We start from the raw sequence: 22712 nt of genomic DNA, 5'->3' as shown, positions 1-22712 counted from the left end.
CCGGCCCCCGGAAATAGGGGCGGAAGAGGCGGGGCTTCTAAGTTGACGTCATCAAGGCGCCAAAGGCTCGGCGCGCCGCGGCGTTTTGTGGTAACGTGATTTGTTTGGCCATGGCAGTCGCCGATGAGGTTTTGGGGTCGTTGGTAAAGCGTCTGTACGACGTGCAGGCTTTCAAATTTGGGAACTTCGTGCTGAAGAACGGTCTCTCTTCCCCCATCTACATCGATCTGCGGGGCATTGTGTCTCGACCACGTCTTCTGAGTCAGGTGTCAGCGCGGGAAAAGGGAGAACTGGGCTGGGTGGCGGAAATGCGGACCAGGACATTGGGGGTGGGAAGTGATAAGAGTTGGCCTGTGGGTGAGAGTAAAAAAGCCTGGCGGGAAGAGGGGCTTGGGGAGTCGGTTTGAGAAGCCCAGAGGCTAGGAACTGTTTGTTAATTTCTTAAAGCCCCAGAAAACAGCCCGTTCATTGATCTACGGACTTTGTTTGACCCGTGTTTTGCAAGAGTCAGGAACATCAATTTGGGGCCCTGTCTTATAGAAGTAGTTGAAAGAGTTCTGTGTATTTAACCTCGAGAAAATGTGATGTGTGGAAGAAAGGAAAAGATGGGTAGGGAGAATGTAGTAGCTGCTCAAACACTTGGAAAGGCTGTTACATAGAAGGTGGAATTCGATTTTGCACTGTGTTACCTGGAGCAAAGACCTGAGGGTGGACATTTCGTGAAGGCAGTTTTCTTGGTCAATGTAAGGAAACACTGTCTACAAATTAGAGATTTCTAGCACAATGTTTCTCAAATTTTGACTATATATGAATCACCTGGGAATTTTGTTAAAAGTCATGATATGGTTGAGTAGATCTGGGCTCATACTGGCAAATGACCAGTCTCCTAACAATAAAACTCTTTAAAATAATTTAGTTTTCAATTACAATTCACATACAACGTTATACTAGTTTCAGGTATTCAACATAGTGATTAGACATTTATATAACTTTACAAAGTGATTACGCCCATGAGTCTAGTACCCTTCTGGCACCATACATAGTTATTGGACTATTATTATGTTCCGTATGCTGTACTTTTCATCCTGTGACTATTTTTATAACTCACAGTTTGTACTTATTAATTCCTTTTACCTTTTCTGCCCATTTCCTTTAGTTTTTTAAATGGAGTTTTTATTCTTTCATTTGAGACATTTTTTTTTTTGTCTCATTTTGGCTAACTCTCTGTTTGTATATATATTATTTGCTATGTTTCCTGGCCTTATGTAGAAGGAATCCTGTGAGGATAGTGGCACAGTCCTTCTGGCCACCTGAGCCAGGTGTTCCAGGAGTGTTTTCTGTGTGGGTTGCGTGTACCCTCCTGTTGTAGTTGAGCTTTGATTGTTGCTGGCATATCAGTGGATGGGTTGACCTTCAAGCTGGCTGGCTGTGAAGGCCAGCCTTGACTATTGGAGACAAACTGTTTTGTGGGGGCTGAGCCCAGGGAGTAGGAATCACTTTAGTAGAAATCACTTTAGTGAGGCTCTTATGTTAGACAAGGCTGCATACACATCTGTGTGTTTGTGAAGCTTCTTGGGTGGGGCTCTGGTATGGTCTGGAGCCTCTGAGGAGGGGCTCTGGTGTGGTTATAGTTCAGCGGCAGCTTGTGCTGGGCTTTGAGGCACTTGAGAGAGGCAAAGGTGTGAGTCAAGGCTGACCGCCGCTTGTACCAGGCTTGAGTCCATTTGGTGGGAGTTACAATGCAAGCTCAGGCTGGCTGCCACACATGTGGGGTTTGTGGACCTTTGGGAGAGTCTGTAGCATGAGCTGAGGCCAGCCACAGCTTGTACGAGGGTTGCGGACCTTTGGAAGAGTCTACAACATAAGCCTAGTCAGTCTGCTCTGAAAGAGGCTCCAACTGGGTGAGCAGGTTGAGTGAGGTGGGGTCTCAGGAAGAGGCCAGGGCAAGAGGATCAGTGCTGACCAAGTTAATGGAGAGCAGATTTTGCACCTGCCCATGCCAGGTTGGCTGGATGGGAGGAGAGCTTAACAAAGAAACAATGGCGTCCACCAGTATTTCCATCTCCTAAGAGTGTTCTCCTGATCCCTGCTCCTCCAGCACTTGCCCTAAAATTGGTCAGTGTAATTCATCCTCCATATGACTCAGGCCCTTCTCAGGCTGCTACCTCTGTGCTGGGGCTTGGAACAAGTTTGCTTGTACTTGAGCCCTTTATGATCAGTGTCTCAGTCTCCTATAGCCCTTTATATCTTTGGAATGTTGTCCCCGCTGGTTTTCAAAGCCAGGAATTATGGAGACTCTTCCCCCTAGAACAGGGAGCCAGGTGTGGGGCTCTGACCCCTCATTCCTCAGGTGGAACCTCCAGAGCCTAGCTATCCCTCCTGTGTATTAATTGCCATACCATGCATGTGGCACTGTCCAGATCTGCATCTCTGTCTCTCCTACCTGTCTCAGTGTGGCTTCTTTATATCTTTAGTTTTAGGAATTCTATTCAGTCTTGAGGTTCTCAGTGATGGTTGTTTTATAATTCTCTTGTAATTTTGATGTGTTCATGGGAAGGAGGTGAGTTCAGGGTTTACATATTTCTCCACCCTCGCCATTGGAATTTCGATAGGAATAGCATTGACTCTGTAGATTGCTTTGGTAGTATGGACATTTTAACAACATTAATTCTTCCAAATCATTAGTACGGTACATCTTTACATTTCTTTATGTCTTCAGTTCCTTTCTTTGTCTTCTATAGTTTTTAGTGTGCAGGTCTTTGACCCCCTTTGTTAAGTTTGTTCCTAGGTATTTTATTCTTTTGATGCAGTTGGAAATGGGATTGTTTTCTTAATTTCTCTTGTGAAACTTCTTAACTGAAGACTTCTTTCAGGCAGGAAGTATAACTAGGTGATAGGCATATATACTGAAAACATAATGGATGAACTGAGGAAAACTGGGACGCCTCAGGGCCATTTATAACCCTTGGGACCAACATCATAGCAGACCCTGAGTCGAGACAAATAGGTTCTTTGTTGTGTTTCTATATTTGTAAATTGGAATTTATGCAGAGGGTAATTTAACAAAGGAATTTGTTATTTTTCTGATCAGGTTTGAGACTATTTCCTACTGGGTAATAGTACTGTCTTTAATGTTATATTACATTATTATACACTATTTATAATAGTTTGTGTGTTCTTTTTTTTTTTTTTTACAGGTTGCAGAAATTTTATTCCAAACTGCCCAAAATGCAGGGATCAATTTTGACACTGTATGTGGAGTACCTTACACAGCTTTACCATTGGCTACAGTTATCTGTTCAACCAACCAAATTCCAATGCTTATTAGAAGAAAAGAAGCAAAGGATTATGGTAAAAATAAAAGTAGTATAAGGATTAAGTTGATATGTAATTTGATACTGCTAAAAATTTTTTTCCTAGGCACTGATGTTTTACCAGAGTCACCTTGAATATTCCTCATAGGTCTTTTAAGTTGTTATGGCTTATAGAATTTGTTAATTATTGCTGTAAATCACCTTCCTTTCCTTTAGTGTCGGGTGAAATGCTGTGTTTTTTATTAGGCAGTGAAAAAAGAGCTTTTTTTGCACCATATCTATGAGACCCAACATTTTTACCAGCCCTTCTAAGAACACATAACTTTCCCAATATTTAAGTCACATGAAGAGAAATGCCTGAATAAAATTACTCTTATAAAACAATCTAAATGCCATATGAAATTTTTTTTTTCATTATAGTGACATTGGTTAACGAAATCTAGTAAGTTTCAGGTGTACAATTCAACAGTAAGGCATTTATATATTGTATTGTGTGTTCACTGCCCATAGTTTGAAATTCTTAATGAATATATTTTTTTCATGGGTCCATGGCAATAAGTTATCAGGTGGATATTTTAAACCAAATCAACCTAAAAGTATTGGAACTGACTTCATATTTGATATTGAGGTGATGGGGTTTTTTGGTTTATGTTGAAGTCATAGTATTTCTGGTATAGTTTTTTTTTTTTTTTAACAAGTCTTTTTATAGGTGCATTATAGAAATTTTCATGATGAAATATGATTTCTGGGCTTTGCTTCTAAAAATTATAGGGGGAATAAGAGAATGGGGATATAGCTGAAGCAAGAGTTATTGACCTCGAGTTGTTGAGTGGTGAGGAGCTGTGTTTGTTTTTTATATATTTGAAATTGTCAAGTATTAAAAAATAGTAAAAATATTTTTGCTGTTCGAAGGCAGTGTTTAACTATGAATTTTTGCCCCTAAGGAAACTATTATTTCTATTTCCTTATTCTACGTCTTCAAAAATATCTTAGAATATCATTATTTTTTAAATATACCTGTAAATACTCACAGTCTTGTGTTCTTGTTTAAGCTAATTCAGTTAAATTTGCCAATTCTTCAAAGGGAGGAAAGGAGTTAAGAGAAAAGAAGTGGGAAAAGGCAAAGGCGGTACCTGTGATAAAGCTCAAAAAGTGGGCAAAATGCCCACCAATTTTATTTCTCTTTCAAAATAAGACAAATTTGGTAGTGGAAAATATAAAAATGAGTCTCTAATAAAAAAAAAATCTATGAAGTCTACTGCCTTCAGATTTAGATTCTACAGATTATCTGAAAAATAGTCTATAGTGGGGGTGCACTGCATTATGTAGTTCACAAAGTTGTAGTGATTGGTCTGAATGGTTGCTAAGTATTTTCTCTCCTGAATCTATATCTGCAAAGGCCAATTTTTTGGCTCATCTTGAGTATGAACTGGTTTGTTAATAGCAAAAGAAACATTCATTAGGATATTGGGTATTCTGTGTTTTATCACTTTCCTTGATCTAGATGATCTTGCTTTAAGAAACCTCATATTTGAAATTTTTATCATAAACATGTAAAATGGTGTTTGTTTATACAGAAAAATAATTTGCTAGTTTTACTATAAATATTCTGTATATATAACTTTGACAATTTTGAGATACAGAGGCATTGAACAAACCGGTAATCATGGCACATTGAAGATTCATCAGAAATAAAGTAGTTCCAAAGGAGAGTATCAGAAAATAAGATTTAGATCATCTATAAATACATGCCAAATTTATATTGCAAGATAAATCTTGAGTTGACAGAAATATGTAATTTCAAATTGGAATCAATATCATTTTTTCTTTTCCAGGTACTAAGCGTCTTGTAGAAGGGGCTGTTAATCCAGGAGAAACCTGTTTGATCATTGAAGATGTTGTTACTAGTGGATCTAGTGTTTTGGAAACTGTTGAGGTTCTTCAGAAGGAGGGCTTAAAGGTCACTGATGCCATAGTGGTGCTAGACAGAGAGCAAGGAGGCAAGGACAGGTTGCAGGCACATGGGATTCGTCTCCACTCAGTGTGTACATTGTCTAAAATCCTGGAGATTCTCGAGCAACAGAAAAAAATTGATGATGAGATGGTCAAGAGTGTGAAGAGATTTATTCGGGAGAACGTTTTCGTAGCTGCTGATCATAATGGTTCTCTCCCTTCTGTAAAGAAAGCACCCACAGAACTCAGCTTTGATGCTCGTGCAGAGCTGCCCAGGATTCACCCAGTTGCAGTGAAGCTTCTCAGGCTTATGCAAAGGAAGGAGACCAATCTGTGTCTATCTGCTGATATTTCAGAGTCTAGAGAGTTGTTGCAGCTAGCAAATGCTTTAGGACCCAGCATCTGCATGCTCAAGACTCATGTAGATATTTTGAATGATTTTACTCTGGATGTGATAAAGGAATTAACAACTCTGGCAAAACGCCACGAGTTCTTAATATTTGAAGACCGGAAATTTGCAGATATAGGAAACACAGTAAAAAAGCAGTATGAAGGTAAGTATCATTCAGGAATCTGCAAGAGTCAGAAATCCAGTTTAAACTGGCTGAAGGAAAAAAAGGATTGTATTGGCTCACATCTCTGAAAATCCAGCCATAGAACAGGCTGTCAAGCATGTTTGGAGTGATGTCTTTTGGACTTGCTTTCTCTTCATCTGTCATCTCTGCTTTCTTCTTTCTTGACTTCTTACTCAGGTAGGCACACTCTTCATTCCTACTCCAAACCAGTCACTGGGATATAGAATAGCTTTATTTAGGTATAGAATAGCTAAAACGTTTATTAGCGCCCCTGGATAATACGCCCCGCACCTTGCAATGTGAGGTGGTTAACGCTGTATAAACTTCTTGAACCAAGATCTGGTCACGAGTAGTTCCCTTTAAAGAAACCAAGTGTGCTCATGCCAGAGTAGGGGACATAGGTTCTAGGCAGGCAAAAATGACAGATGTTGGCAACACACAGTTCTGATATTTGAATAAAAATTGCATATATGGGAAATAATGAAAAGTATAAAGTAAGATTTATTTTTAGTGGAGAAGAATTTGTTAAAATACAACTTAATTTTTTTTTTTTGTTAAATAGGAATTCAAAGTAGAGCATATATTGAAAAAAATTGGTTAATACTCTACTCATTTTTCTATGTAAAGTTCTGTTACATTGTACATATTTAATGTGTTTTTTCATTTAATCTTATATTTTATCATATTAAGACTTATAAACATCTTTTGAGATAACTTAATTTTTTAAGTAATACATGCATATTCTTAAGCTAGTTCTTTAGGATAGATTTGTCTGTGACTTTTCATGTGTTCAAGGTGTTCTACTCTCATCACATTGCTCAGTTTAGTTTGTTGGCTAAAAGATAAACTTTCTACAGATTTGCATGTAGGTTTTTCAAAAATCAGGGTTATTGCTGTCATCTTTTAAAATGAATACAATTGCCTATTCAAATTTGAAGAGCTAAAGAGACCTAAAGAATAAGTAGAAGATTTGAGAGATGATAAAGTTGCTGAGAGATCCCTACAGAATGAAAATTTGTCTTTTCAGAGGAATGTTAGAATGTTGATATCTTTGACCTCTATAAACACCCATCTTCAGTGTAGTCCATTTCTAATTGCATACGTTTTATTAGTGGTCACATGCTTCTGCCTGCAAGGAAAAAGTCTTATTGTTACTGGTAAACTAAGCACAGAACTTGCAAGTTTTTTTGTTTGTTTTAATTGTGATCTCTAAACTAGCTACAAGGTGGACAGAAAATTTTCACAGTTGGAATCATAGGTCCACTGATAATCACTAAAATTCTTTAAGTGTTCACTATTTTATTAACATGTTACTAGATTATTTCATATTGTAGTTTGTTGGTTAGGCAAAAAGTTAAAGGTTTTTGTTTGAAGTTTGACAAATATCTTTTATCCCCCTTCTTCTTAGGTGGCATCTTTAAAATAGCTTCCTGGGCAGATCTAGTAAATGCTCATGTAGTGCCGGGCTCAGGAGTTGTGAAAGGCCTGCAAGAAGTAGGCCTGCCTTTGCAGCGGGGGTGCCTGCTCATTGCAGAAATGAGTTCCGCTGGCTCCTTGGCCACTGGGGACTATACTAAAGCAGCGGTAAGTGACAGAGGGACAGGGTGAGAGAAGGCCGGGCTGTTACAGGGGAAGAAAATATCTTAATTTGGGGTCTTGAAACCTGCTAAAAGAAAAAATCAGCTGTTGTCAGTGTGACAATATATTAAAACTAGTTGGCTAGTGTTCTCTGATATCTTTCAGTGAACACTTAAGAGATTTGAATAGTGCTCCCAAGAAAGAAACACTGAAACACAGACTCTTGGTCAAATAAACATCTGCCTATATGCTTACCTGATCTTTAAGAGAGTTGTTTTTTTTCATCTCACCATAAGTTGAAATTGAAGAGATTCTATCCAGACATGCAGTTTTTCAGACTCTCCCAAGTCCCATAGGGATGCATTCTCATGACAGTGGCCCACATGAAATGGCTTTACCTTTTTAAATCTTTGATATTGATTGATATTGTTTGGGAAAGCTCTTAGAGTCCAGACACTGGTTTCCACCAGTAACTCCTCCCATTATTAAAAACTTATTATACCACACACATTAATACCCAGTTCCCACCCATATATATCAATAAAACGAGCAGTGGATGATTATCTAGTTAAAAAGTTCCTCTTCACATTTTCCTCTGGTTAAGTTTCCTAGAGATAGTCACCTAGGGAGAGATCACCTTTACAGGCATTGTAAAGACTATTACTTTTTAGAAGTAATAGGAATTTTTATTTTAATATTTTCTTACATGGGAATTTATTTTTTCATGTGATTTCAAAGACTGTCTATGGAACTGTGAAGAACTCACATGGCCCCAGGGCCAGGTTTTAACCCACCCCTGAACTGTCCGAAAATGTTCGTGATTTCCCAGCTCTCATAGCAGGGGGTCTATGATTCAGTGCTAATATTTGGCATTCAGGGAGTCTGGGTCTGGCTCAAGGACAAGACATCGCTGGTAGATAATTGTCCTGGTGCCAAGAATAGAACAGTATAAGCTTCAGGGAGAGCCAAATTACAAAGTCAGACCTTTTAGAGAAACATCTATGAATATGAGGTAATGGTATAGAAACTGTGGAGACCAATTGTTAGCAAATGTCAGAGAAGAGGGAAAACAGTAGAAATGAGATTTCTTCAGCTCTTGACAACATCTGTTTTTTATATGGTGGCTGTCTTTGCATATGGAATACCCTGTGTAGGTAGGCAGTAAGTCTTTGATGTGATTCCATACCATTAGAAATGTATTCTAGAGTACTCCCCTCTTATTCTTTTTGGAAGTACTTAGGTCCCCAAGCATTATTACAAATAAATAATTATGCAGCATCTAAATTTTAGAAACACATAAGATTTTTAATGTTTTTAGGGTATAGTTAATTGGGAGAAGGGGAGAGATGGCGTAATGGAGCAAGTACGTAGATCCATATCTAAGATTATCTGTTTTACATGAGAGTTTAATATGAAATGAGAAAAAACATCTATAAAATAGCAAAGTTTATTACTAGTAATAGAGCCAATTTTTTATTTGTAGAACTATTATTCTGTGTGATTAACCGCTTTCTTCTGGTCTGTCCTGTTGCATTCTATTTAGGTTAGAATGGCTGAAGAGCATTCTGAATTTGTGATTGGTTTTATTTCTGGCTCCCGAGTAAGCATGAAACCAGAATTTCTTCACTTGACTCCAGGAGTTCAGTTGGAAGCAGGAGGTAAATCTATTCATTGGTCTTCCAAACTGCTTCTTTACCTAAGTCAGCAGAGGCAAAATGACGTTTTCCGTGTTGTTATAAAGTTGCTAAAGAGAAAGCTTGTTTGTCTAGAACAGTAATGAATGAGCCCTTTGGCCTGGTGATACTGACCTAGATATGCAAAATAGCTTGCAGTCTAATTTTAGGATGAAAATTTAGAAAGCTACTTTTCATTGAAATGTGCTGATATTTTAGTTGTTTCCCAACTGATGTTCTGAATATACTGCCAAAAAAAGATGATGTTCTGTGCTCAAGGAAGAATGTGCTAGGCTAAACAAAATCGAACATCTGTTTCTTTGTTAGAGAACTTTGCAGAGCCTTTGATGTGCTATCTATTGTGACTCTACAGTTGTCTTGTCTCCCAAGCTTATTTGAACATGTAACTCAGCAGTCTGAGAAGTAGGGTTGTAGTGGCTAAAACACTGCAGATTTTCTCATTCCTCTCTAATCAGTAGAGGAATAATCTAGGTTATAAAAATAGATGTATTTAAATGTCCTGTGGAACTCAGTAAAGCTGTTTCGTTTTTGAATGGGGAAGAAATGATGACCTGGAAATTTTTTATTCTTCCTGAATTGGCTATTATGCAAGAAAGGTTGCTCATCACTGATATGGGAATTGATTCTATCCCACTTTCCATCTCTTTCTTTCTTTATGGATTAGGCTTAAGAAGTTGGAGATTAAAACTATGAACAGTAGGGTTCTCAGCAAAACAATCTAAAATGAAAACAACCGTGCTTATCACCCTTCTGAGGAATCTGTCAGGTTGACATTCTGATATTCTGTTTTTACATTGAAAAGTTCAAAAGTTACCTTTAAAAATATTAAAAGTAGATTTTATACTAGTCATTCTTGTGTGAGTTCCATCCACCTCTTGAGCTGTAAACATTTTGAGTCAGATTTGGATTTCTGGCCCTTCTGTTTAGTAACAGTGTGTCTTTGGATAGATATCATTTCTGTCTCATTTTCTTGTTAAAATGGTCATAATAGTGTTGACCTCCTAGGGTTATTGAAAGGCTTAAATGAGATAATGTACTTAAAGCACTTAATATAAATTCTTGCCGCAGAGTAAGCACTCTATGCTTTTCAACTGTTAATGTGCATTGTAAGCCCCCACAATTATTTGATTAGATAGTACAATTAGGATCTAGGCTTTTGGGGATATTTAAAGCATCTTGGATTTGAAAAATAGCCATTTAACAGAAGGCTTCTGTAACAATAGAATTTAAAAAAGGAAAAAGCAAGGTTTTGGTTCAAGGTGGCACTGTAGGAAATCCTGAACTTACCTCCTCCGTGGACACACCAAGTCTACAACTACATATGGAAGTTTCCTCTGGGGGAAAAAATTAAGCTGGCTAAGTGAGGACTACATATCGGGTAAATAAGAAAACCACGTCAAAGTGGGTAGGAGAGGCTGGAGCACATTCTTATTATAAACCCCACCCTTGGCGTGGTAACCCACAGTTAGGAGGGAACTCAAAACCTAGAACTTTTCCCTGAGGAGTGAAGGGTTTGAACTGCACATCAGGCACTCCAAGTTTTAAGACTTACACCTGAGAGATGAGCCCCCAAAACATCCAGCTTTAAACACTAATGGGGCTTGTGTCCACAAGACTGCATGTATGTAGTGAGCTGAAAATGGCCCTTGAAGAGCTTGTGCGCTCAGACCCAACCTCTGGTACCCACATAAAGTAGAAAGCTCATTTGCTAGTATTACAGTGTTGGCCTGATGGGAAGGCATCTAACTTAACACATATCCAGGAGCTTGCCGTGATACTCTCCAGGGACAGAGACTAGTGAGCACTGTCTTTGTGCTCTTCCTCTGCCTTGCTCTAGCCAGTGAGACACATCTCTTTTGCTTTTTTTTTTCCCCACTGGGCGCTGTTTTTGCACTCTCTTGCTGCTGCACTCTAGAGCATTAGTATCTCCTGGGAGTTTTTACACGCATCTGATGCCCTGATTTTTGCAGCCGTTGCCCAGGGGACACCCCTTGATCACTTGCCTCTAGAGGCTAGGGGAACTTGTGTTTCTGGAATCCCAATGGGACTGTAACAATTACAGAGGCAGTTCTTAGTAGGCGACCACCCCCAGGGCACTGCATAGACAGCATACTGAAACAGCCTTCAGTCTTTCTGTGAAAGAAGCCTGTTTGCTTGTCGAGGAGCTTTGGCCTGAAGAGCAGTTTTCTAATTTGACACACATCTAGTAGCCTACAAAAGTACTCTCAGGGAATGATGGCTAGTGGACACAATCTTTGCATTCTGCCTCACTCTAGATCACCTATATCTCTCAGCAAGGAGCTTATACCTTTGATGCCTTGATTTTTGCAGCTGCTGCTGCGGGACACCTCTACATGGCTTGTTCTAGCGGCCTGCAGAGCTTACAGGTCCCACTGGACTGTAACCAACAGAGAAAAAGTTCTTAAACAAGGGTAACAGTTATTACCCCTAGGAGAGAGCAAAAAGCAACAGACCTAGGAGCTCAGTCTTCCTGTGAAAGACAGGTATATTAGTTAATCATCATATAGCTGCAGACTGCGGGGCAGGCTTCTAATTAAACATACATCTAAGGGCTGATTTTAATCCTTTCCAGAGACTGGTCAGAGGATAGGTGCTATCTTCCTGCTCTCCCTCTACTGTGTTCCAGAGCTCTAGTATCTCACAGAGGGGAGCTCTTACATTTGTCTGGTGCTCTAGTTTTTGTAGCTACTTCCCAGGGAACACTCTTTCATCCCCTGGCTGTAATGGCCGGGGGTAGGGGAGTGGGTAGGAGTGGGAGTCTTGTGTTCCTGGGTCCCATAGGACTGTAACAATTGGAGACACAATTCTTAGCAGGCTACTTTCCCAGGACACTGTGCAAACAGCATACTGAAACATTCCCCCAGTCTTGTTGGAAGACGCCCATTTATTTGTCCTAGAGTTTCAGCCTGAAGGGCAGGCTTTAGGTGTGGCACACACATGGGGCCTGCAGAGCTGTCCTCAGGGAGCATAAGCTGGTGGACACCATCTTTGTGCTCTCCTTCTGCCACGCCACAGCTTGCTGGTACAGCCTGGAGCCCAGATTTTTGTGACTGCTGCTCAGGTGATACCTTCAGATAACCTGGCTCTAGTGGCCATCAGGGTTTACGCTTGTGGTCTGATAGGATTGTATATATTTGCATTTTTCAAAAGCTGCTGCCTAAGGGTCTGGCTTCCAATTATTCTGAATCTAGGTGCTGACTAGATCTTTTTGGATCACTGACAGGTGTTAGCACACCCTCAACTACTGGGAGCTATTACAACTGTAATAGACTGCTTGGACAGTCAAAGGTTTGAGAGACAAGAGCTAGGGGAGGGTTGAACACAGGTTCATCTGCTATAAAAGTCCACTCCTTCAAGACTGGGAGAGGTGGTTGTTTCATTTAATGCATTAAAACCAACATAGTCAACCAAAATGAAAACACAGGGGACTATATTCCAAGTGAAAGAACAAGATAAAACTTGGAAAAAAACCTTTAATGAAATGGAGATAATTTACCTGGTAGTGTTCAAAGTAATGGTTATAAAGATGTTCACCAAACTCAGAAGAAGAACGGATGATAACTGTGAGAACTTGAAGGTAGAAAACATAAGAAAGTATAAAATAGAAGTCACAGAGCAGAGGACTACAGTATTGAACTGAGAAATCCATAAGAGGGGTTCGACAGCAGACTAGATGAAAAAAGATCCAGAAGAAAACAGAACAAGGCATCAGTGAACTCAAAGACAAGGCAGTGGAACTCACCTAATCAGAGCAGCAAGAAGGAAAAGAATGAAAAAAAGTGAAGATAGCTTAAAGGACTTATAGGGACATCAAGCGCATTGACATTCACATTGTAGGTGTACCAAAAGAAGAAGGGAACAAGAAAGGGACAGAAAAATTACTTGAACAAATAATGCTGGAAAGCGTGCCTGACCTGGGAAAGGAAATGGACATGCAGACCCAGAAGTGCAAAGAGGCCACACCGAGGCACACTGTAATTAGAGTGTCAAAGGTTAAAGACAGAATCTTAAAAGTGAGAGAAAAACAACTTGTTATATACGAGGGAATTCCAATAAGACTGATCGCATTTTTAAGTAGAAACTTTTCAGGCCAGAAGGTAGCAGCAGCATGACACATTCAAAGTGCTGAAAGAAAAAAAACTTCCAACAAAGAACTCTACCCATCAAAGTCATTCAAAATTTAAGGAGAGTTTTCCAGATCAGCAAAAGCTAGAGTTCATTATCATTAAAGTGGCCTTACAGGAAGTGTTAAAGGGATTATAGCGAAATCCCTTTAAGCTGAGGAGACAGGGTACTGGAAAGGTAAATATATAGTAAAAGTAGTGGATTAATCACTTATAAAGCTAGTTTGATTAATCACTTATAAAGCTAAAAGACAAAAGTAGTAAAAATGATTTACAGTAAGCTAAGGGATGTAGAAAAGTTGTAAAATGTGACCAAAAAAACCCCAGGGGGAATAAGAATATAGAGCTTTAGAATACAAACAAACTTAAGATAGACTGTCACAGATATAAATTGTTATATGTAAGTCTTATGGTAACCACAAATCAAAATCCTATAAATCCTATAGTGGGTACACTAAAGATAAAAGAATCTAAGCATACAACTAAAGATCATCAAACCACAAAGAAGAAAGAACAGAGAGGAACCACAGAATAGCCAGAACAGCCAGAAATCAATTAACAAAATAGCAGTAAGTACATCCCTAACAATAATTAATTAAATGTAAATGAGTACATTTTCCAGTCAAAAGACATAAAGTAGCTGAATGGATAAAAAAAAAAAAAAAAAAAAAAAAGACCCATATATATGCTCCTTACAAGAAACTCACTTCAGATGTAAAGACACACACTGAGGTGAAGGAATGAAAAAAGATACATGCAAAGGAAACCAAAAGAAACCTAGGATATCTATACTTATTTCAGACAAAGTCTTTAAAACAAAGACTCTAATAAGAGACAGAGAAGAGCATTACATAATGATAAAGGTATCAATCCAAGAAGAGGCTATAACATTGGTAAATATGCATCCAACATAGGACCTACATATATAATGCAAGTATTTACAGACCTAAAGGGAGAAATAGACAAATATGATAATAGAAGATCTTAATACTTCACTTACAATAGATTACCTAGACAGAAAATCAATAAAGAAACATCGGCTTTACTTAACCGACATGTTAGAACAGATGGATTTAATAGATATCTGTAGAACATTTCATCCAAAAGCAGTAGTATACACATTCTTAAATGCACAAGAAATAGTCTCCAGGACAGATCATATGTTAGGCCACAAAACAAGTCTTAATATATATAAGAGGATTGAGATCATATCAGGTATCTTCTCTGACTGCAATGGTATGAAACTAGAAATCATAAGAAGAAAACTGGAAAATTCACAATTATGTGGAGATTGAACAATCTCTGGGTCAGAGAAGAAATCAAAAGGGGAAAATCTTGAGAAAAAAATAGAAATACAACATACTAAATTTATAGGATGCTACAAAACAAATCTAAGAGGAAAGTGCAGAGTGATAAAGTTCTGCCACAAGGAACTAAAAAAAAAGAAAAAAGTCCAATAATAACGGAAGGAAATAAAGATCAGAGCAGAAATAAATGATACAAAAAAGATCAATGAAACTAAAACCTGGATTTTGAAAAGATAAACAAAAATTGATAAACCTTTAGCTAGACTTACCAATAAAAAAGACTCAAAATCAGAAATGAAAGGGATGTTCCAAATGATACCACAGAAATAGGATCATAAGAAACTACTATCAATTACATGTCAACAAATTTGACAACCTAGAAGAAATGGATAAATTCCTAGAAACTACAAGCAACCAAGACTGAATCATGAAGCAATTGAAGTTGTGAACACATATTACTTTACTAGTAAGGAGATTGAATCAGTAATCAAAAATCCAGGACCAGACAGCTTCAGTGGTCAATTTTTACAAACATTCAGAGAAAGATTAATACCAGTCCTTCTCAAACTCTTCCAAAAAAAATAGAACAGGGGATACTTAAAACTCATTTTACAAGGCCAGCATTACTGATACCACCACCAGACAAAGACATCACAAGGAAGGAAAATTACAGTTCAATATCCTGATGAACATTAATGCAAAAATCCTCAACAAAGTATTAGCAAACTGAATTCAAAAATACATTAAAAGGATCATACACTATGGATTGAACGAGATTTATTCTAAGGGTGGAAGGATGGAGAAACATCCACAAATCGAACACGTTCACACCACGTTAACAAAATGAAGGATAAAAATCATATGATCATCTATCAATAGATGCAGAAAAAAATATTTGACAAAATTCACATCCATTCATGATGAAGACTCAACAAAGTGGGTAGAGGGAACATACCTCGACATAATAAGGCTATAAATGACTGTCCCACAGCTAACATTATACTTAGTGGTGAAAAGCTGAAAACTTTTTCACTAAGATCAGAAACAAGACAAAGATGTCCCCTCACCACTTTTATTCAATGTAGTATCGAAAGTCCTAGCCAGAGCAACTAGTCAAGAAATAAAAGGCTTCCAAATTGTAAATGAAGAAGTAAAATTGTCACTGTTTGCAGATGACATGACATACAAGAAATCTTAAAGACCACCAAAAAAACTGTTAAAGTTAATAAGCTAATTCAGTAAAATTATATTATATTAAAATCTGTTGCATTTCTATACACCAATAAACTATCCAAAAGGGAAATTAAGGAAAACAGTCTCATGTACAGTTGCATCAAAAATGAAAACCCTAGGAATAAATTTAATCAAGGAAGTAAAAGACCTGTCCACTGAAAACTACAAGACACTGTTGAAAGAAATTGAGGAAGACACGAATATATAGGAAGATGTTCTGTGCTCATGGATTTGAAGACTATTATTAAAATGCCCATACTGCCCAAAGCAATGTACAGAATCAGTACCATCCCTATCAAAATTCCAATGGCATTTTCCCTAGAAATAGAAGTTTTAAAATTTGTATAAAACCACAAAAGACCCTGAATAGCCAGACTAATCTTGAGAAAGAAAAACACCTGGAGGCATCACACTTCCTGATTTCAAACTGTATTGCAAAGCTGTGGTCATCAAAACAGTATGGTATTGGCATATTAAAAACAGACATATAGATGAATGGAACAGAATAGACCTCAGAAGTAAACCCACACATATATGGTCAATTAATTTAAAGCAAAGGAGCTGAGAATATACAATGGGGAACGGACAGTTTCTTCAATAAAGTGATGTTGGGAAAACAGTATATCCACATGCAAAAGAATGAAACTGGGTCACTATCTATATCATACACAAAAATTAACTCAAAATAGAATAAAGAGTTAAATGTAAGACCTGAAACCATATAACTCCTAGAAGAAAACATAGGTTATAAAATAGTGTGTCACAGTGATTCTGAAATGTGTACTAAAATTGTCTTTAATTGTAAGGCCAATTTTTATTCTTATCTCTTTGGTATTGAACCTTTCTTGGCAATACAGGAGAATTACCTCTTTGATTTCTGATACTGTTAAACTATAAATGCTCTATATTAGACATGGAAAAGGTGTTGATTAGCTTGTCTTCATTGTGGAGGTCTCTGGCCTACCCAGGGGGTATCTTCACCTGCTTTAACTCACTTAATGTGAAAGAGGGGCATGGAAAGCAAAAGTGTATTTTTATGTAAAGCTGGTTAGATACTTTTTCAGGAAAGTCATGTGACAGGTTTTCTCATATTTTATATTATGTTAATTGGTAACTTCTGTTTTTGCAGGGGATAATCTTGGTCAACAGTACAATAGCCCGCAAGAAGTTATTGGCAAACGAGGTTCTGATATCATCATTGTAGGTCGGGGCATAATAACATCTGCTAATCGTCTGGAAGCAGCTGAGATGTACAGAAAAGCTGCCTGGGAAGCTTATTTGAGTAGACTTGGCGTTTGAGTGTCTGGAATACCTTTTGTGAAGGCTATGAAGATCCATTGTCTTCTGAGATGCACTGGCTGGAATTAACAAACAGCCCTTAATAGTGCTTGAATTCTTCCATGGGTCCTGTGTTGGAATGACTTCTAGAGTTATCACAGTGTTTAGGAAATACTGAATGGCTTGTAATCACTGCATTATTGCTATAATAAATTCATTTTCAAATATTTTTCTAGTGGGACTGGTGTTGGTTAGGCAGTCACAGCCCTGTCTGCGTTAAGGTCTTCCACACTTGAGGGTCCCCCTATGCCAATCTAAGTCAGACCGATTCTTTTACTTACCATGACAAAACTTTGAGGACATCAAGAGGCTAAAACCAGTACATTTCTTGTATCCTTTATTCTGTGCCTAATGTGATACCCAAAGAATATTAAAATGTTAGCTCTTCTCCTTTTAAAAGTGATAGTCCAGGTATCCAAATGGTGCTGGTTCCAAGAACTCCATTACTCACCCACCAAAGAGTCCAAGGTGGGGAAGGGGGAAGATGACAGCCCCTGAAGGTAATATCTGGCTTTCACTTAAAAATCGGAGAGAGCTCCTGACTCATTTCTTTCCTTGCGCAGTAACCACCTGTGCTGAAATCCAGTCACAGCTTCTTGGTGCCTTATTTGGATTCCAAATGGACAAGCTCCTCCATTTACTTAAAAAGACATCAGCATCAGGAGGTCTAAGGTTCCAATTGAAGGTTTACTGGAGAATCTTACATAATGTCCCAACTGTCATCGACAGGGAAGTCAGCCTTCACCAGAAATAAAGAGGAAGGCCCAGCAACAGAGCTGATGTTGTTAACTACATCTCTGGGTTTCACATTTCTGTGGTGGAGCCGAGGACATCCACCTTTCCTCACAGGCTCCACCTTCACACATGTGGTATAACCACTTAGGCAGCTCTCTCCTGTTGCTTGTTCCAAATGCACTATTTCTCCCAGAAATTCCTCCAAATTTCTGGAGGACCCCTGTTCTCCAATACTGATATAAATTTTCTGTATTTCTGTATTTCTTTGGTCTATTCAGGAAGGATCTTGGAGGGAATGGGGGCAATGGTGTAGGTTCAGGTGACCATTTTGAAATGATCCCACTGCACATTCAAGGCCCTTTTTGAGCAGGGCCAGGGTGGCAGTTGGATTTGAATGCTCAATTCTGATTCCACCAGCACAGTCATGATCTGCCTTATCATCTGGGTCATTCCTACAGATAGTGAGAGGTATTAGAGGTCACTTGGCATTTCCTCGTGGTAACAGCTGTTCCCATCCCTGACTGACCCACTCTTGTATTGACTCAGATGGAAGCCTGGGATTTCAGCTCAGGTTTTCACTGCATTTCCTGGTGTCTGCAACTTAAGAGCTGCTCTAACGTCCCACTGATGCATCTCCAGAGAACTTCCCTATGGAAAAAGCAAACTACCAAGGAATAACACCAGAAGGAAAAGGGTGTGACCCTTGGGACTACTTGGAAGGAGCTGCATGTCAGGAAAAGGAAGAACAGTAAAACTTACAGGAATCTCTTGGATGTCTTCAATCTTGGTGATCTTGAGGCTGAGAGACCTTCGGAGTGATGTACTGGTGTCTCCCGTAGCCACTTAAATGGGCTTACTAGGTCAGTGGTTCCCATTTTAGCATGCATCAGAAACACCTGGAGTCTTAAATCAGATGCTGACCTCAGGCCCGGCGTTTCTGACTCTGGGATGGGGTATGAAAATTTGCAGTAATCTCAGGTAGCACTAATGTTGCAGGGATCACACTTTGAGAACCACTGCACCAGTTAGTCACATTTCTACAATGAGATGGTCTGGGGTCTGCCTCCCTTTCCTGCTGAGTCACCTACTCCTTCAAAAGTGTGAACTTCCACACCAGGATGCTGGTGCTATCTGTTCTGTTATGGAAGTTCACTCAGGGCCCCTTCTAGGTAACTTGAAGGGAGATCAGAAGAGCATCAAAGAATCACCTGGCTCCTGTCATGTATTTAATACAGATCCCTGGGCCCCATCATCAGAGATTCTGCTTTAGCAAATTTGGTGTTTGGCCTGAAAATTGTATTTCTTACAGGTGCCTCCAGTAGTTTTGATGTTTGAGAATAAGCCCAGTGCTGTAGACTCATGTAAGCAAAAGCCTAGGCAGTCTGGAGCCATAAAACTTTGGAGCACAAATGGATTCAGAACTTGGGCTGTCTCTGGGCCTATGAGAGTGCTAGAAGTATTTTGGAAGCATTGGATAGTTTAGCCCAGGGTCTCCAACCTCTGGGAGATAGACTGGTACCAGTCTTTGGTCTGTTAGGAACCGGGCCGCACAGCAGGACATGAGCAGCAGCAGGCAAGCGAGCGAGCAAAGCTTCACCTGTATTTGCAGCCTCTCAGCACTAGCATCACCACCTCAGCTCCACCTCAGATCAGGCAGTAGATTCTTACAGGAGCACCAGTCCCTGGTGCCAAAAAGGTTGGGGACCACTAGTTTGGCCCTTTCTTAATCAAGGAATATCTACAGAGCATGAGCTCTGAGCATGATAACACCTGGTTCTAGTGAGGAAAATGGGATTGGTTCCCATGGTGCCCAGAACATCTGTAAGATTAATGAAATGGAGAACTCTATCCCCTGGCCTCTTTCAGTACTCTAGGCATGTAGTAGGACATAAACCATTGATCTGTAGTGCCAAGGGAACCTAAGAAACCTGATCCAGTTCCCCTTTAGAGCTATAGAAGTGTAGACCTGGAATGGCAAAAGAGATCTGCTCATAGGCAGCCTTTGGCTGACATAGGCCTGGAGTCTCTCATTCTCAACTCTCAACCTCACTCCTGCTGATGTGAGCCATCTCTGGAAAAGCTCCCTAAAGTAGCCTCTGGAGACTGTCTGGAAAAAGGCGCTGGAGGGCAAAGATTGCAGCCTGAGGACACCTCTTTCCTCAACTCCCATTTGCCCACCTCTTCTGAACAAAATCGCTGGTCCCACTCAGTCGAGGCCTGGAAGCATGCCCACATACCTGCCAGGATCTGCAAAGAGGACAGATGCAGGGTATTATTTCCTTAAGGTAGGTGGGAGCCAGGAAAAACTGTGGGTGGCTCAGAACTTCAGGAGGAGCGGTGCGTGTTTACACACTTTGGAGGGTCGATTGAATCCTTCTGGCTCAGGAGGAACTAAGGTTCTGACAGAACCTATCCTAGTTAGTGCAATACTGGCCCGCAGGTGTAGTTTGTTGGCTCCCTACCAACCATGGGTTTGCTGCTACAGTAGGATTCACCCTACTTCTCAAGGGGCACAGAGCCACAGGTAAGCAGCAGATAGCGCCTAAGAAAATTCAGCGACCAGGGGAGGAGGGCAAAACCACCTGTGACAGGTGTAAGCTCCCAAAAGTGAAGGGATTTCACTTTCATATTCTTCGTGGCAGTGTTCCCTGCACCTGGCACAGGGCCCGGCAAATGTCTCTGAATGAATGCCAGCTGGTCTGTCACCTGTGAGCATGATAACTGCTTATTGTATACCGTGGAATTCTGGGATGGTTAAGTAGTAGTAGTGAACTAATACCTTTAACAACGTGCTGCATCTCTCCCCGATCCAGCTCGACAAAATCTATTCCGCCAAGACCAGCCTTTCTTCCTTCAGCCTTCTTACTCTTCACCTCTGGCTGCTTTTAGTGAGCTCTCTAAAAGAAACAGCTGCTCGGCTCTTGTGTGGATACTGCATTTCAACACAGTGAGCCCAATATCAATCATTGAAAATGAGTATGGGAACTGAACATCTTAAAATGTGAAGGTAGGATATTAAAGTGGGAAAACTCTGGCAGGGAAGGCAGGAGATGCTAACTGCAGTGCTGCCTTGTGTCAGTGGCTTACTGTGACTCCATCCTCCTTTTCTAATTTGAGGATAAATTGCATTAAAATCCACAAAAGTACTTCTAAAATTCTCAGGTATTCCTTTTTCCCATGGCCAAAAGTAATGCTAATAGTGGTTAAAGCCTTTATCATGTTCCAAACACTATACTAAATACTTTATGTGAATTATAGGAGTTAATTCTATTTCATTAATTCTAAACATTATGAGAAAGGTAGTTATCCTCATTTTTTGGTTAGCACAATGAGGTGGGGGCGGGGGGAAGACTACGGGTAACCCCTTGGACTCTGCAATTTGCTTCCTCTGCCTCTTAATAGGATATGCTATCATGTCATCGGCACTAAGCACGGTCCGAGAGGGTCAGTGAAGCAGCGATACCAAACATGTTTTTTGAAACAATTTGATACATATTTTTTAAGAGCATGGGAAAAAGAAATCAGGACTCATTGGGGTTCTTTACATTTTTAGTTAATGCTCTTTTATTAAATGGTAGTTTTATTTTGGATTACAGGATGTGGCATGTCATGCCCTTTTTAGATTCTCAGGCCTTTAAAGTTTGTAATCTGACCTTGTATGAATTATCAAGTTATTATTGTTTTGCCCTTCATTTTCTCTATATCCCAAGTCCATACGTGGCCTCTGTGCCTCAGGAAAAGAAGGCCACAATGGAAACACAAAGAGAAACAAAACAATTGGAATATTTTTTAACTTTTAAAGTTCAAGGTTTTGGCATAAGTACTGGTTTGGAAGAACATTTGCTTTTCTCCTTCCCACTAAGGGGGTGAGGGAGGAGTCTTCCTCTGGTCTGGAGAGAGGAACAGGAGGAAGAGTGATGGTCACAGTCAGGTGTTGGGGTGCACTGTGAGGCCGGCTCCCCGACCCCAGGCCAAACCCCAGGGAGGGAGGAAAATAGATGCCCGGACAGCAGAGGCGCTCTGGGTCTCGCTTTTCTAGGAGGAGCCCAAGATAGCAATGACCATCCAGAGACCCCACCCCAGCACAGAGCATGGCAGTGAACTTGGAGTCTGTCTGTGTCTTGGGATATATTCTTGCTTTTGTTGCTGTCTTCCATCTCTTAAAACTCTAGGTTCATCCAACAGGGGGTGTCTCCTAACTCATATCAAGTCTACAGTCTCCTGGTTCGAGCTTGGAAGAGCCGCTCAGAGGTAGTGCTGGGTAGGCAGGAAGGCCAAGCAGCCCCAGCCTCCTCCGTCTCTACTGGGACCTTTGCCTGGCTCTTCCACCCATGTGGAGACGCTTGCATAGGGTGCAACCCACACAACTCTGTTAATTGTGTTTTGTTCAGTGTTGGTCTTCTAAAATTTGTTTTAAGGTCACAAGCCAGGACATGAATGCCAACTAGCACACACATCAGCTCATACAAATATCTCATTGCCACAAAGCGAGCTAAGTCAGCAGGGGAACAAGCCGTGGACCACTGCCTAGGGCAACCCCTATGTTACCTCCATAGAAAGGAGTCCTTAAAGCATTGAGTTTTTGTGCCAGGAATCATGAAATTTGTCAGTTGTCATGGTCCCTCATTTAAAAAAATAGTTCCCTAACCTGTACCTGGGTTTTTGGTTAACTTGAACGCATCAGGGATTGCACATACGATGGGGAAGAGAGAAAAAGATACAAGGAAGAGGAAGGGGGAGAGAGCTTTTCTATTTTCTTAGTTTTCACAGACGTACTTCATTTTACTTCAGTAGAGATATGTGCCCTCAAAGCAGAGACTCAGATGACTCCCTAGTCATT

General features: G+C 39.9%; 1 protein-coding gene across 1 annotated transcript; it reads left to right on the top strand.

Annotated features, from left to right (window-relative positions):
- The first annotated feature begins 29 nt into the window (after positions 1 to 29).
- Positions 30 to 17305, top strand: UMPS (uridine monophosphate synthetase). The gene is made up of 6 exons (XM_016135184.2): positions 30 to 266; positions 3198 to 3351; positions 5150 to 5821; positions 7251 to 7426; positions 8964 to 9078; positions 16929 to 17305. The coding sequence occupies exons 1-6, from the start codon at positions 111 to 113 to the stop codon at positions 17096 to 17098; spliced, it is 1443 nt and encodes a 480-aa protein (XP_015990670.2). The 5' UTR covers positions 30 to 110; the 3' UTR covers positions 17099 to 17305.
- The last annotated feature ends 5407 nt before the right edge of the window (positions 17306 to 22712 follow it).

The sequence above is a fragment of the Rousettus aegyptiacus genome, unplaced genomic scaffold (assembly GCF_014176215.1).
Source record: "Rousettus aegyptiacus isolate mRouAeg1 unplaced genomic scaffold, mRouAeg1.p scaffold_m13_p_4, whole genome shotgun sequence".
NCBI classification, from domain to species: Eukaryota; Metazoa; Chordata; class Mammalia; order Chiroptera; family Pteropodidae; genus Rousettus; species Rousettus aegyptiacus.
Note: the sequence above shows the minus strand (reverse complement) of the source record. Positions and strands in the feature narration are given on the sequence as shown.

Excerpts from the sequence above, each read along its gene's own strand:
- UMPS (XM_016135184.2), top strand. The coding sequence starts at position 111 with ATGGCAGTCGCCGATGAGGTTTTGGGGTCGTTGGTAAAGCGTCTGTAC. Across the intron at positions 5,822-7,250 it reads AGTAAAAAAGCAGTATGAAG|GTGGCATCTTTAAAATAGCT; the intron begins GTAAGTATCATT and ends CCTTCTTCTTAG. Across the intron at positions 7,427-8,963 it reads GGGACTATACTAAAGCAGCG|GTTAGAATGGCTGAAGAGCA; the intron begins GTAAGTGACAGA and ends CATTCTATTTAG.